The 15,886-nt window shown below is 39.0% G+C and overlaps 2 protein-coding genes across 3 annotated transcripts in view; both read right to left on the reverse strand.

Moving 5' to 3' along the window:
* Window positions 1-6,911, reverse strand: part of LOC134176222 (ryanodine receptor 3-like) — a 28,934-nt gene extending 22,023 nt beyond the window's left edge. Inside the window, exons 1-23 of the mRNA XM_062642908.1 lie at window positions 6,806-6,911; window positions 5,857-5,982; window positions 4,418-4,519; window positions 4,294-4,356; window positions 4,164-4,239; window positions 4,043-4,101; window positions 3,032-3,085; window positions 2,868-2,961; window positions 2,719-2,806; window positions 2,586-2,660; window positions 2,472-2,530; window positions 2,324-2,412; window positions 2,138-2,257; window positions 2,025-2,081; window positions 1,841-1,962; window positions 1,653-1,783; window positions 1,533-1,597; window positions 1,357-1,474; window positions 1,195-1,302; window positions 1,054-1,109; window positions 935-997; window positions 734-867; window positions 9-542 (exon numbers count right to left, since the gene is read on the reverse strand). Of these exons, the coding sequence (XP_062498892.1) occupies window positions 9-542; window positions 734-867; window positions 935-997; window positions 1,054-1,109; window positions 1,195-1,302; window positions 1,357-1,474; window positions 1,533-1,597; window positions 1,653-1,783; window positions 1,841-1,962; window positions 2,025-2,081; window positions 2,138-2,257; window positions 2,324-2,412; window positions 2,472-2,530; window positions 2,586-2,660; window positions 2,719-2,806; window positions 2,868-2,961; window positions 3,032-3,085; window positions 4,043-4,101; window positions 4,164-4,239; window positions 4,294-4,356; window positions 4,418-4,519; window positions 5,857-5,982; window positions 6,806-6,871 (2,459 nt within the window). The 5' untranslated portion in view covers window positions 6,872-6,911. The remainder of the gene's footprint in view (window positions 1-8; window positions 543-733; window positions 868-934; window positions 998-1,053; window positions 1,110-1,194; window positions 1,303-1,356; window positions 1,475-1,532; window positions 1,598-1,652; window positions 1,784-1,840; window positions 1,963-2,024; window positions 2,082-2,137; window positions 2,258-2,323; window positions 2,413-2,471; window positions 2,531-2,585; window positions 2,661-2,718; window positions 2,807-2,867; window positions 2,962-3,031; window positions 3,086-4,042; window positions 4,102-4,163; window positions 4,240-4,293; window positions 4,357-4,417; window positions 4,520-5,856; window positions 5,983-6,805) is intronic.
* Window positions 6,912-7,733: 822 nt separating this feature from the next.
* LOC134183349 (uncharacterized) lies at window positions 7,734-15,881 on the reverse strand. 2 transcript variants are annotated; one of them, XM_062650862.1, is made up of 20 exons: window positions 15,804-15,881; window positions 15,554-15,747; window positions 14,234-14,289; window positions 14,112-14,178; window positions 13,965-14,054; window positions 13,405-13,546; window positions 13,161-13,336; window positions 13,037-13,097; window positions 12,843-12,975; window positions 12,538-12,790; window positions 12,082-12,137; window positions 11,959-12,025; window positions 10,468-10,541; window positions 10,319-10,398; window positions 10,214-10,259; window positions 9,629-9,692; window positions 9,048-9,567; window positions 8,322-8,435; window positions 8,191-8,256; window positions 7,734-8,132 (listed from the first exon to the last, which is right to left on the reverse strand). In XM_062650862.1, the coding sequence occupies exons 1-20, from the start codon at window positions 15,846-15,848 to the stop codon at window positions 8,091-8,093; spliced, it is 2,346 nt and encodes a 781-aa protein (XP_062506846.1). In that variant the 5' UTR covers window positions 15,849-15,881; the 3' UTR covers window positions 7,734-8,090. The 2 variants fall into 2 exon arrangements, with proteins under 2 accessions (XP_062506846.1, XP_062506839.1); XM_062650855.1 differs by having other exon boundaries at window positions 12,082-12,140.
* Between the last annotated feature and the right edge of the window lie 5 nt (window positions 15,882-15,886).

Below are 15,886 nucleotides of genomic sequence, written 5' to 3' on the forward strand. Positions count from 1 at the left end.
TTTCTAACCTGAAGTCAGCTGACATACTTAGTACAGGACAAAATGTTCCAGTTGTGTCAATATCACTTGCATACTCAGACAAACTCTTTCCATTGACAGTGAACATCACTGTACGGCTGACCAAATCCAGCAAACAACCAACAACATCTCCTTGTTTCAAAGCACAGACTGAACTCCGAGCACAGTCAGAGGAATCCAATTTTGATGACTCCATTAGAGTCCAGTCCTCAGAGTGCAGTGACATGACTTGCTTAACCAGACTCTTCCTCTTTCTAGCAAAAGAACATTGGACAGAATGACCACCAACCCAGATCTTCTCACCATCAAAGCCAACAGAACTAAAGTCATCTCCAACACCACCGTAACAATGGCTACCTCCTCCACCAAAGAATGGCTTGAATCCATCAATATTTGCCCAACCCACACGAAAAAATGAAGCACTGCTTCTTTGATGCGGAGCACTTAATACAGCCATCTCAAAGTACCACCTTGGATAAGAAGCAGCTCCTTCACAAACACCAAGAAACACATTTGCTCGTAAGCTAAAGAAATTCACAAAATTAGTAATCAAACAGTTAGAGAAGAATTCCAGCTAGGAAGTGCTGCTTCCCTAATGTAATGTACTTTTGAAACTACTTATAAAGACTAATTTCATAAGTTCCTTAATTGTTTCTTAATCAGCTGCCACAGAACCGATTCATATCCTCCTAGCTGGAAATGTTAGTACAAGTACGTTTCAATGTGGTCAACAAGAAATGTCTTTAGTAGAATTCCCTTCTTTGGCAGCAAATGCTTCCGAATGAGATTTTGATTGTCTCGCACAGCAACATTGTTCCACACACAGAGTGATGAAAGCACATCAAGCACCTGCAAACAAATAAACTATAAATAACAACCACAACATACTAAAAAAATTTAAATGCCTCTAATTAACCTTTTCATCACGTCCATTCTTTTCCAAGTAAATAACTAGTGACTTGATGTGCATATTTGTTATCTAGTGCAAAATACTATTCAGAAAACTGTGAGCTATTGATACATTAACATGATTACCATGTTCAAAGCCTCTGGGCTACCAGTTAAGACACAATGAAGAACTTGCAGTGTCCCTACATACACAGAAACTTTCAAACCATTCCTCTCAAAACAATAAAATTCAACACAATTTGGAACAAACAATCAAATAAATGTCACCTTTAGCTGCCTTTCTTGCAGATGAGCTCAGTCGTTTAAAAAGCCAATCAAGACATCTAGCATGTGCAAACTGAGAGCAATTTACTCGGTTGCCTTGTATCACAGCAGCTACAAACAGTACATTTAGAAGACCTTGCACTTCAATAGCCAACACTTTGCTACCTAGCAGTGTATACATGTTCACAACAACATCTAGCAACTGTTCACATGGGCCTGATTCTGCATTGTTGCAGACTTGTGATAGACGTTCAGTTGTCTCCAAGAGCAGACCAATCATTCCCTACAATGTTCCATAGCTATCATGGCAATACTACACGCATCAAACTGATTGTCCCTGCCTGTTCACGAAATAAATCTTGTCTCATTTTCAATATCTTGTACTGTGTCTGCTGACTGTCTTGATCTATAACAAAGAAAATCGTTCAACAAGTCTCACCACATACTATTTGACAACACACCAGATTTGCTATCTGGCTCAGCAAAATGAAGTAGCAATCCATCTTGGACTGCTTGCATCTCTCTCATCGCTTCTACTACACTCAACTCCTCTTGCTCATCGATACATCCCTCGTCCATCTTTTTTACACAACTAAGAGTAAGATGTATTCACAATGCTATTTAACATCAGTTTTTTACAACAGCTCACTCTCGGAAGCTCTTTATGACTCGAGTTGATATTCGCATGACATCAGCTGCTCTGTGTTCCTCTTCACCTGCCCTTGTTAATGTAAAACCAAAATCCATATGCCACATTGCCACACCAAAAGCCTATAACAAGTTGAATAGCAAATATCAACCAAACAAACCAAACAAAAGCAGATGCATCTAACTTTTTCATAATGAAGTCCTCGTCCCCTCTTCTGTCGCTTGGACATTCCAGTTTGAACCTAAAGAACTCCATATACAAACAGAGACCCACAAACCTGCAATCTGATCATCATACCTGGTGCCCCAACCACAACAATTTTGACTTATGACGTACAAATACAACTGAATCTCCAACACGTATTGACGGCTCTCCCATGCTTTCATATTTGCTCTCATCAAACTCTGTGTTGTCCTTCTGCACATGTAGAAATAGGAGATGATATAGCAGCGGCATACACAAGAACGAGACAAGCGACGTCACCTCTGATTGAGTAAGAACAAAAACTGATGAATCCAGGGTTGGGTGCACCTCCAGTCTCATGCTGTTGTCATTCAAAGTAAGATACTTCCCTAAGAATGAAGTCAAATGATGCTCTGGCCCAGTAATAAGCATATACATGCAACTGCACCTGACACTAGGCTCTTGATTCTGACAGGTTGGCCCCATTGAATAAACCCATGACTCCATCTGTTACCAAAAATTAGCAATCCACAGCATCAAATCCACAGTCACTTTTGTTCACCTCTTCTTCATTGTCTCAATAAGCCACAATGACCGAGCATGCTTATTCATAGATCCACCCTCATATCGAGCGTTGCTAACACACAACAGGCAAAATAATTGTCCCATTGTGACATCGTATTGATAAAACTTACCAAGGCCAAGAAGCATCCCTAGGAGCCGTCAGACACTGGTTTGCATGGCAATGAAAAAATCGAACTACAGCTCCTCCATGAAGATATCCTACAGACAATTGCATGTTGTTGCATATTTCAGTAACTAACCAATGACAGAAAGCAACTACCTTTAAGAACTGATCGTTGCCGTCCAGAGCAAACAGGTTGAACAGTCCACACACTTTGCTGGAAAGACACCTGCAATGAGTCACCATCAACATGCTAATAACATAACAAAAGAAGCATCACAATTAATAAACGCTATCATTTTTAAAAAGCTCATAATGTTCACCAAGAATCTCTCCGACGAAACACTGACAAGGATGACATCATCACCAGCACGAACCTGACACACAAATCTCATTTATAATTTATAATCATTAATATTAACTACATAACTGATCAACTAAACCCATACTCTACTTGCATGACTACAACAGGTCGGTGAGCATAGAGACACTACATTTACAATGTACTTGTCAATTCCGTAAGCCATCAAAATCACAACTAACTGACTATAAAATATCAAATGCACAGTTGCTGGGCAGAACTTCGGCAATTGACGTTAACGCCACCCAATAATGCAATAGTTCTGTAACTACGGTGGCAAAGCAAGTTCCGTTTGGGTTACGTTTCTGCGCTTCGTTTCTCCTCCCGCCAGCCGTTACTCCAAGGTCAGAGAACAATGCATACACGGTAGTTATAATAAAAAAACTACCTAGTACTGCAATGTTGTGCTAGCCGTAGTGCCTAGTATCACTGTTTTACTTATCACTTATCACTTTAAATTTGTTATTGAGTTGACAGGTTGCTAATGTAGTAGTCACTAAGTGTGTTCTTGCTAGAGTTGTTGTTCTATGTTGTAATAGTAATGAATGTTTTTGTTTCAATAAAGTTGGAGGGATCACAACGGGGTACGGTTACACAAGCGAGTTCAGTCTTACAGTCTGGGCGAGCTCTACTTGGATTTGAAGCCTGGCGCCTCAGGCAGTTCAAGAAACCCAGCACTCCGGGTGGTTTAGAACCAGCGCTCTGGTTCGGATGTGTTTTGTGTCTGACGCTCCGGACGGTGTTGTCTGTGATGTGATCGATCTGGCGCTCTGGATGATCAGATGGTTCAATGTGGTTCGGCCTCCAAACAGTGTTCAGCATTCGAGTTCGACGGTACCCTACCCCCTACTGTGAACCCCTCCCAATGCGACCCATATCGCATTGAAACGATCTGAAGCATGGTGTTCATTCACGTGGACATGATGTTAACATGCAATTTGTTGCAGTAAAGCCAATAAACTGTTACACTTACTTTTTCACCCTCAGATCGTTGTTTTGAAGAAGGATGAACAGTGAACCAACAAGATTCATCTACAGTCAATACACTGTTATTTGAAACATAATCAAGACAATTATTGGTCAAAGTATCTTGCCCTCTGGTTGGTTGCCTAGCCCCACATCAAATGCCAGTTTGTCTGTTGATGTTACTGTATGCAAGCAGCATAAATACTGTAACAATTTGACAATCAACAACATCACTAATCTGCTCTACTGATATGTTACCTTCTGACTACTTTTGTGTTTTAGCAATATGGCATGGCCATAAAGAAGAGTTCTCCTAGATTTCTTAAATATCGAACAGCAATTGCATTAAAACGTCAATAATGTTCAAACAGTAAAAACTCACCGAGTTGACCAACCGATTGCTTGAAACCATCTCATGAAGAGCACGAACAGACAATGCATTCTCTACTGTAAAACTGCAGTGACTCATATTTGCTGGTTCATCCTAAACAGATCAAAACAATCAGCAGCACTGTAGACCTGCTAACACAAGCAGTAGAACTCAGATAGTGTGGAAAAATCAGAATCACTGAACGTTCTGACAAAAAATACATTTAGCTGCCTCTGATAATAATGACATGTGATCTTAAAGCAAACGAGTACCCATTCAAATATTGTCAGCAGTCTCTATGCTTGTAGCAACAGAACACATACTCATATATTGAGGCGATCCATTTACATGATATTAGCATCAGCAACTACATAAGCTAGTCCATCAAATCAAAGCAACTCCAGTACCTGTGTACACATAAATGAATCTATTCATTCTCTGATCCCAATAGTATAAAATATCATTCCAAAAGTTACTGCCCTGTCCATTGTCATAACTGCGCAATAACTGTGCTGAGATTAACAACACTAACACAAACCTCATAATATTTAGGAAGGCAAAACGACAAACAAAATGTAACTGAACATTCCGTTTGCACTTCCATCACAAAACCTATCAGGGTAACAATTATCCTTCTCATATTGCAACCTGCTTTTTGAACAGTTAAGAAAACAATGGCTGGACTTCTATTCTCGTACAAAATAGAAACGAGCATACACATGATCATGGCATAAACAGTTTAGCAATGCGCATAACTACGTACAACCAAACCAGATTGGTAATAAAATATAGTACAGTCTATTTCATTATTAATGTATATGTCACAATATGGCTGTCAATGGCATACGTGCATAAACTATTAGTAAATGAGCAAATGTATTATACCATGATACCAGTAAGCAAATTTACCAAAAATTATTGCAACTAGAACTAGTAGCTATAAAGGCATGCCTTTACAGAGTGAGGTGCATTAAAGAACAAGGTACTGTTGAGGTTAATATCACAGCAAAATGGCATTATGGAGGAGTACACATCCACGTGCAAATGCAAGAAATGATCCTGTGGTCAGCAGTAAGAGAGTTGCAATTGATAAACTTGATAATGACAACACAGCTCAATAAAATCCAATCTGAATTTAGCTAAGACAGCATACACATGTGCATTTCTACATATTGTACATGTTCATCGAGAAAACATCGACAAAGCCACAGCAAGAGGAAAGAAACGACTGGAAACAAGGCTAAGGTAGCCAGGTAAATCTACCAAATCAACATAATATAACGACTTAAGAGGTATAATGGCACTCTGGCAAAATTCACACTTTAATAGCATGCTGTTGAAAGTGAGGTAATGCAGTACATGTAAACACATGGTATACATATGTGTTAAGAACAACACATAAGTCTAACACATTTAATTAAGGTATAGAGAGAAACTGCATGATCACATACCTTTGATAAAGAACGTTCGATTTTACAGCGATTTGAACCAAAACCACATGCAGAAATAAAGCCACGCTGACAATCCGCCGACAAATGGTCAACAAGAGACGTCGTTAGAAAGCAAACATCATCCTCCTGCAAACCAACAAAATATTTCATTATGACACCACGTTTAACCAAAATATTACTACTAATCACTGTCATGGGGTCGACTGCTTAATTAATCAATGAAAACCCAATCTTTCTGCCACAGAACTTTCATTAAAGAATGAAATGATTGAGACCATTATTAATTAAATGTTAAACAATTGGGCAAAGTGTAAACCCAGACTATTCATATAACAGGTCAACCCGTTCATGAATTATGAATTAACAGTCTGGATTTCTAGCGGACTTATTAAGTATGCTCAAGCCCCTTTTCCTGTATGATGACCCAAACGCTCTATTGCAGAATAACACAAATAAAACTAAGGAAATTGCACACAGAACAACATTACTTGAATAAAAGCATTCGTCTTGTGATCAGACGCTACTGTACATGTAAATCAATCCTCTGTAAAAATATGACGTACGGTATCACGCCCGCCAAGTATATTGTTACAAAAGAAACATGACTCACGTGTCACAAACGGCTGGTTACGCATATGGTATGCTCACTGGCTGTTAGCACATCATTGCTACGCTCCTACAACTGACATACTCTAGAATCATTTAAATTGTATACACTCTATGCAGTCTGCTCGATTTTCCCCTGATTCCAAGCTCTTCTACAGATATCGATTCGATTATCTACGAGCTCGACGGTTTGGTTGCTCAGCCAGTCCGCCTCTTCAACAACTATGTTACTTTGCTCTACTGAAACGAATAGAAACGCTGGATAAAAACGCACAAACAAACACAGACTCCCCTATGCATAGCGCACCAACTTGAGGTCCCAGTCTAATAATATGAAACTCACCGTGCGCAGATAAATCACGTCTTCTCCGTCTGGATCTCTCCTGGTTGAAGGTGTAGTTTGAGGCATTACTTCACAGACTGCAGAGCAACGCAGAGAAGAATCGAATCATGACGAAAGTGCACTATGAAAATACGGGCACTTGATCGGTAGAAATGAATGATACAGCACGTGATCGGAATCGGATTCCGGTGAAATTTTGCAGGCTGAAATGGGGGAGGAGCCGTTCCAGATCACGGTTAGGGCTAGGAAATACGACAAATCACGAAACCCTATTTGTTTCATGGTTACCGTTTTCTGGGTCAGCAAACCTCGAGCTCACAAAACACAACGCTAAGTTGTTCTAAACAGCATGGATTCAAACACAACGCAAGCAAAGTTCAACTGTGCAAAAAGTTAGTCTACTCAATAGCTACCATTTCTAAACTTTTGGTAGATAGTGTCACACTCGCTAGCCTACTGCAATTAGCTATAGCTGCCTAGGCCTCTAGGCATATAGATGATAGAAGCGCAAGAAAGCTGTTCAAAACCCACAAGAAACTACTAAAAGCAGTGATGGTTATGAGGGTCATAATTAAAATACTATTATAGTTTGATGCAGAACCCAAAATGCAGTATGTAGGAAAGCAAATTAATTAATAAGTGGTAAAGTACCGCTACAGTACGGTACCCGTGTGCCCAAGACTGAAGACACTTCAAATGCCATTCAAAACTGTTGAGATATGTAAGTTACCTACTACCACATGCAAGCCAAACTGGTGCCCATCTTGACTCTTCTGTGTGTGTAAATTTCACCTTTGCTGTTGCAATTGATGTACGCAAATTTCCATTCTATAGGCAATTAAATAATAGTGCATTTCTGTTTACACCACTGAATCAGAACACAAACACTTTTTGCTTTTTAAATTGATTTATTAAGCAGTTTCTGTATTCTGACGGCAGACAACAATACAGTTTAGCTTCTGCTAAAACACATGACACATGGTTGTCTAGAGGCAACCAATAAGTGTAGTGTAGTAGTAAACACTGCTACCATTCCAGCGTATTCTGTGTTCAAATTCTGATATTGTCTATAAACTTTGCCAACACATGTGTATTTGACGTTACTTTTAAGCAACTTTGTATACAAACTCTTCTTGACTGTACACCCTACAATACAAAATGATCTGCAATTCACCAGTCACATTACAAACTGCAAACTGGAGCAATTGGGTACTAGAAAAGATTCGGTCTTTGCCTTCAACTGTACTTGTATGCATGCAAGCCTACACTGTGACACATCAAGTCCTTAGTTAATAGATTCAGCCCACCTCTTCTCAAATTTCACCACCTACAAAACTTCCTACTAGATTACACATCAAATTACCTCAGAATCAGACAAACAACACCTGTTGAGCATTCTGTTCTGCTACAGTAACCATTTCTTCTTTCAGGTTTTTTGAACTCTTCAAGTCCTTTTGCAGGCAATTAGTGAGTTCATAAGAGAGATTTAATGTCAAGCCGTTTTTAATATCCTGACCTTCAAATATCCATGGCAGATGTGAAACAAGCGATCAACACAACGTTGGAAATTTACATCTTTGGTCTGTAGTCCAAAATGCTTTAGAGTCTGATGAACAACTTTTAGAAGACACTGCAGAGAAATGGTAAAACAACTAAATTAAAATCTCATCTAACTACATCATTCAAGACAATATATAATCAAAATTGGCTTTATGCTTTGTGTTTTCATGTGATTTGTAGGAATGATTAAGACAATGACAGAAATCTACATCCTAAAAATTGTATTCAGGCATTCAGGCTGCTCATACCATATCTAAAAAAACAAGATCATGCCACATAATTGAAAACCAATTAGCTGCTGCTATTCCTCATCATGGATCCAGACCTGTAATGCAACTACACTTCACAAACCTGTCAAATGATATGTCACTGATCATACAGTAAACAACTTCCTCAAAGTGAATTACTACTGTCTTGTTTAAAGCTGAAAGAAGATTACATCGTCATATAGAACAATATGTCATAAATTCCATGTGGTCTGCAAAAGGGGAAAGCTTGACTTGAAAATCCTTGCCAATACAATGTACGAGTTTGTTTGAACAGCCATAGATACATTGTGAGACAAACAAGATATGTCAAAAAAATTTCCCACATTAAACCCCTAACAAGCATTGAACCGATAACTGCTTCCATTTTGTACAACATATACTTTTATCTAACTAATAACAATCACTAAATGTACCTGCTTGTGACGTTCAGACCTTGTCATTTTAGAGCTCCTTCTAACATTAGTTGTGCATGTAGTTATTTCCTTATCAAGGGCAGCTTCTCCCTGTAGACTTTTTGCAGCACTTTGCTCCATTTTCATCATCTTTGACTGTGTTTTGACAGTATGTGACTTCAACTGACCCTCCAACTTGATACTTTTGTCACTTCTTGTATCATTTGTTCGTGACACGCGTTTTCGTCTATCAACAGGTGGCATTCTCGAAATCTTTCTTGGACTAGTTCGCACCTTTGTTTGAGGTTCAAGACGTTTCCTAGGACCTTTTCTGGGCATGAGTTCAGATGTTGTTTTCATTCTTTTGGGTTTCGTTTGTGGTGGCGTAAGATAAGTTATCTGTGATCGTCGTTTCCCTATCTGAATAGCAGGTGTGGAAGCTGTAGCACAAGTTGAATTTGTTTCACTGCTGACATAACGCAGCTGAATACGAGCTAGTCTTCGATCAATACTAAGAGAAGCATGTTCATCAACACAATAACTAGAGCACATTTGCAGTCTACATGACACTGATGACCACTGTGTATCAATTTCTTTCTTACTTAACACCATGAGCAGACAGTCGTGCAGCATCATAAAAAGACAGAGACTTCAGTTCAGAATGATCTGCAAAATGTGATATCGCTGTATTAAACAGAATCTAAGATTCTAACAGGATTAACTTGACAATGCAATTCATCTGTTCATTCAATACCATGTTTGCTACAGTGAGTCTACTCTAGCAAGTTTTCACATAGTGAGTCACATGCTCCCTGTGAGGTGTAGCCTATCTACTGGAAAGTATGACACAATTATCCATATTATGTACGGCACTAAAAATCAGTACCATAAGACAAAGCATCCTCACAAGACAGCATCCTCACATACCCAAACTTCACGTTATCTGAATCACACCCTATGCTTATGTTGCAGCATCAGTAGTTCTAAAGACTAGCAAAGTTTTCTCAATAAATGATGTGACATCTTAATTCTACCAAACATTCTATCTGTCATGTGATGTCATTCATGCGTAAAACAAAAACATATAAACACATGTTTGCTTGCCAAATTAAGAGAACCATTGAAAGTCTCAATAATAAAGAGATTATGACAGAATGCAATAAAGAAAACAATAGTGCTTCACATACCAGCTGAACTGTAACTTCTGTGAGGCTTCAGCCTCAGGCTAGAATTCTGTAATAAGGCAAAGGATCAACCATCCAAGTTAGCACTAGACACAGCATGACATTCACCCCTGCACTGACTGCAGGTAGTGACAAAGATAATGCCTTTCCATCGCCATCAAAAAGTTGCAGCATTTCTTCCAAATTCACTATAATTTTATTAGACACATACCACATGATACATGTGGGTTCTTCAAATACTAAAGAAAAAGACATACAGTGCAAATCTGCTGGATTAGGAGCCAGGAGAGTATCAAGTAAAGGATTAGGACTTGTTGCTGCTACTAGAGACCTAAATAAGTACACAGAACCTTTAAACACATCAGCAATCTATACATGTAGTGGTATGAAACAAAATGTATGTGTCGCTATGCCCCTCCATAATGGGCATGTGGGGTCTTTACTCCCATCTGGGTGCCTACCAACCCGGCAGGTGAGCCCAGCGGGGTACATGTTTCTGTGCAGTCCACACGGTGATCAATGACTAGCCAATTCAATATACATTGCAGGCATTACGGTGACTGCAAACTCGATACAGCATGCCTAGTGAATATCAATGACCACCAGAAAAGCAATAAATGTCATCGTCAACGGACCATTCGCCAGACCACAGAAACTCCCCAACGACTGAAACGAGTCATAGTCTCATGGATAAAGCTAGAGAAACATGAGAAAGAAAGACAGACAAACTTTCATAATTTACTGTCGTCACTGGGGTTTGAACCCCCAAACCATGGAGTGGTAGCCATGTTGCTAACCACTAAGCCACGGCTTATTATTATTAGTCACTGATGTCTAGTAAAATGTCATAATTGACTAAACACAATATAATCAATCTGTTGATTTGCTATTAATGTCAATGTTTCCTCAATAAGAGCTAACAAGTCAGGGGCGTAGAGTGGCATGGGCTAGACCGGGCTATATCCCAATCATTTGTAGGCGTGGTCATAAAAATTGTGGACGATAAATACGTGTGAGGACCAAAGCTGTATATAGTATACTAGCTCACCATCCCATTCTCTGAACAAGCACATTAGATTAGTAGTTGTTAGCAAATAATTTATCGTTGTATGCATTCATGAAGTATATTTCATTCACAGAATTAGCAGCCATAGATAGAATTCTCACAAAGTTATTAATTTAATGTTGTATGCAAATTTATGTTGTTGCATGAGTATCCATCCCGTTCTGACAATTTATCATTAAGTATATCTCATTCATATGCACTTTTACTCCGTTTGGAAGAATTAGCAGGCAGACAGAATTCTCATAAAAATTTCTTTCAGAGTTATATCTCGTTCAATAAATAATATTCCATTCTGAGATCGATTATCTCAATGTAGACTATATGCCATTAAAGATCCTGTTCTTTCCCCGGACTGATTGCATTATTGATTGTTAGTTAATATCGATTTACATACAAATACACACAGAGAGATCTCTCGTCTAACTAGAGAGATACACCCTATTTTCCTTTCTGAATCTGCCACTGATTCTACTGTATCAGTCAATTAAAAGCCAATAAAAGTGGGCATGTCTATAAAAAGGGGCGTGCCCGTAGCATCGTGAGATTTAGCCCCCCCCCAATTTCTAGAGGTCACGCTATGCCCCTGAACAAGTACCCACAGAACTATACCATTAATGGCACACTGTCTGAAAATAAAAAACTTCTGCAAATGCTTGAAAGTACTTATTATCGATATAGGCACCTCAAAATCCTTTCCTCCGTCTGCAATGCTAGTTTCTCCAATGGCAAAAGTGGACATACATTGAGATCTAACACAAACACAAATTTGCACATAATGAATACTTATATACAAATAGAAACATACCTGTGTTGGCAATATGAAGCAATTCACTTGAATACTTCAATAACGTATCGCATTTTCTGCTACAAATGTAAAATAAGTGATCCATGTGCACATATTGAGACAGAAAAACATGGTAAAAAACGTTAAAAGAAGAAACCAAAGACCACCAGTAGTAAAGAAAGCAAAAGAGAAAGAAGAAAGAAGAGAGATAACAGGAGAAACAAAGGAAGAGAGAACATAAATTTCAATACAACCATCTCCAACATACATTCAAATAAACAGACAAAAAAGATCGACAAGAGAAGAGTAGTGATTGTCAATCCTGTCCTACATGCTCAGCTGCCCAGTCAGCCAGTTGTAATGTTTAGCCATTTCATAAAATTAATGAGAACCAGCTAGAAATAAGCTACAGAAGAACTAGCACAGGCACAGAGCAACAACTACTACCATTTAAATTAAAAGCACAAGAGCAAATACCGTTTACTTGGAGATTGTTCCTCCAACATTCTCACATTATCATAATGTGGAATTTCACTGATAACAGATGCAACTTGTTCCATTACAGAACAGTCCATTTCCTCTGAGCTATCTCCAACCACAAGTGACATTGCTACATGTAAGTCTGCTGCACTACACAGGGTGTAAACCCTTAAAACAGGTTCAGCAGCTGAACCATCTGCCACCACCAATAGCAGACATCCCTGGGGTGACAAAAGATCCATGTGACAATCTATAAGTCACATAGTCATAACAACAAACTACGAATGAACCACACAAGCTACCAGATGCAGATGCAAAATGAGAGTCATCAGCACCAACTACAAATTCCATCCACTGAGAAAGGAAGCGAGGACTAGCTAGCCCATCTGCCTCCACGTAACAAAAACGCACCAAAAAACATATGTTGCAAGAGATCTGTAAGATGTAAGAACTTCCTATGGTTGAATGGCAAACAACTTTGTGGTGAAAACTGTACCATAGTCTTTTTCAGCTGTGATAGAGCAGATCCATCAACATGCAGACTATTCAAACATGCTCTAAATTCAATGCAGACAAAACTCATCAAGACCAACACAAATAGCCAAGTACCATAAACATACAAACTGTAAGAAGTACATGAAGTCAAAACTCCTAACGGAATTTCTGTTTCACGAATAATGCTGACAACTTCTAGCCAGCTGGTTGTACAAGTTACAGCAGTCAGCAAATCAGTTGCCGTTTCCGTAGAATGACGGTAAAGCTCACAGTGTAACAAAGGAGCTGATTCTCCACCGTGCTAAACAAAGAAAAAATAAAAGTTACACACATGACACAAGTGCTGCATTACAGTCTGCATTCCAGCACCTTTTGAGGAGCAAAATGTAGATATCCACACCACACAAGTTGATGCTCAAATTTTAGCATCCTGACATTGGTCCAGCAACTCAGTTTGTCGCGACAGACAGTCGAACAGGGAACAGCTTGTGACCATTCTTTTAAAGCAAACCTACATATCAGATAACATGTGAGTAATTAGATAATAAAAACGTAGCTTTGAACTTTACTGTCTGTAGTAACTGCCAGTGCATTAATTAATTACTGGTAAGAGAGTGAATAGGAGCATGAGAGTGACGTAAATACCACCTGTATTGAATGTAATATGTGGTATCATATACCTTGTAAATGCTCACTCTGTACCAACAATGTTACTGTTTGTGCAATTAATTAATTAATTAATTAATTACACTTTACAAAATTCAGCAGTTTCACAGTCTTTGAGTCACCAAGTATAAGATTTCCCATTCTTACTGTAGTTAGAAGAATGATCAAATTTTCCAATTTTAATTAAGTAGAACACAAAAAACAAACACGATACCAATGTGTCAATTAGAAACAAATAGCTATGCCAACAATAACATTCATACCTGTCTACCTTAACTGAATGTACGACAGTCACTGAAGCATGGTGCCATTCAACTGCTCTCCGAAGAGCACCATACAGCAGGCTGTGCAACCTGGCAAACATTGATCAGTTCACGTATCCTTGAAGTCATGATAGACTTGAACTGTACCTCAGACTTTTGTCTTTGTTGTGTTGAGACGTCCAAACCCACAAGACTTCAACAGCAAAAGTGTTTCCTGAAATTCATGACTAGATGAGCTCAAAACGTTGGTAGACTTCCCGCCTACTTACCATCCGTAACAGTATCATCCAGTAGTTGGTGAATATGGTTAGCCAGGGTGACAGAACTACACACAAGATAGAGAAACACATAAAACTAACAAGACCCTCATCATGACATACAAAATCTAGCAAATATGCAGAAAGAAAGTAACTTCATTACAACTCAGCTTAGTCTCGTGTAGCCAGCCCCTCCCTTTTATATTTTTGGTATGCGGCAGAGGGGCTGGCTACATGAGACTGCTCAGCTTACGTGTTTAAGCTCCTCATTCATTTGCTTATGCCAGCAACAGACAAACAGACGAACAGACAGACAGACAGACAGACAACAGACAGACAAATAGACAGACAGACAACAGACAGACAACAGACAGACAGACAGACAGGCAAACAGACAGACAGACAGACAGACAGACAGACAGGTAATTTACTCTCATACAGATTCTACTTGTACTTTTGCTAGGATTTTTAAAATACAAATCAGTCCTTGCAAACAACAAAGTCATTAACTATTGGACTTGACATTGAATGTTAAATCAAATAATCTATCTAAATCACAGTTTTGAAAGTCGTTAAAATCACAAATCTATCTTGAAAGTTTTCTAAGGATAACTCTGGCATTGCATCTTTGCAGAATTGTAGACAGACAGACAGAGAGATAAACAGATAGACAGACGGACAGACAGACAGACAGACAGACAGACTCATATTCTCAACAGTTCAGTGTGAGTTGTTAGCTAGAATAGTTTAATGTTTTGTTTGTGACCTTGACAGTTGCTGGACATTCTTTCAGTCCATGATGTGTGGATGTTTTAGTGTTGATGATTTATATAATATACTACCATTGACAGACAGACAAACACACAGACAGACAGACAGACAGACAGACAGACAGATTATTTTATTGTTACAGATCCTCTACTTGTACACATCCTAAACTTCTATAATGAACCAGTCCTTCACAGCAAAATACTTTAAACCATTAGTGGACTTGGATCTGTACATTGAAGTCAAAAAGCTTGTCCATGTCATTCTTCGTTTCTGAAACTCTTGACAACTTTTTGAGGATTACTTTTGCGTTGCATCATTGAAGACAGACAGACAGCCTGACAAAAAGACAGACAGACAGACAGACAGACAGACAGACAGACAGACAGACAGACAGACAGACAGACAGACAGCCGACAATCGACCACGTCAGCAAGACATTAGATAAAAAAGAAAATTAAGGCTCAATCAACAGTCACTTTGTGTACAAAATATCATTTGTAGTAGTATATACGAACTAGTAGCAGCGAATGACCTCATAGAAAACCAAGAAATTCAACCAACCTCGTAACGCTGCTGGAATCGACATCAACGTCTTCGAATTCATCACACTCGAAATCAAACAACCGACTATTTTCAAGTTCTGGTTCGACGAACAATTCCTTCAGAGACTTTTCCTCTCTCTCCCTGTGCGAAGATCTAGAACTAGAAGCGTCACTCGAGCTCTCTCTCGTCAGTCTGCAGACGCGGCCACCGTTCTGAAATAACACAAAATCACAATTGAAAATACGGATTATATTCTAAACTAACTAACTTTCAAGTAAGCGCGACTGAAACCAACGAGAACGAGTTTCTTCATGTGGCCCACTGCCGGTAGACGCGCGAACGCGTGGGCAT

Source organism: Corticium candelabrum, chromosome 1 (assembly GCF_963422355.1).
Source record: "Corticium candelabrum chromosome 1, ooCorCand1.1, whole genome shotgun sequence".
NCBI classification, from domain to species: Eukaryota; Metazoa; Porifera; class Homoscleromorpha; order Homosclerophorida; family Plakinidae; genus Corticium; species Corticium candelabrum.

Coding starts and splice junctions, on each gene's coding strand:
- LOC134183349 (XM_062650855.1), bottom strand. CDS start 15,848: ATGAAGAAACTCGTTCTCGTTGGTTTCAGTCGCGCTTACTTGAAA. Junction 13,098..13,160: donor TCATGTACTTCTTACAGTTT/GTATGTTTATGG, acceptor CATTGAATTTAG/AGCATGTTTGAATAGTCTGC. Junction 9,568..9,628: donor CTGTCTGCTCATGGTGTTAA/GTAAGAAAGAAA, acceptor AATGTGCTCTAG/TTATTGTGTTGATGAACATG.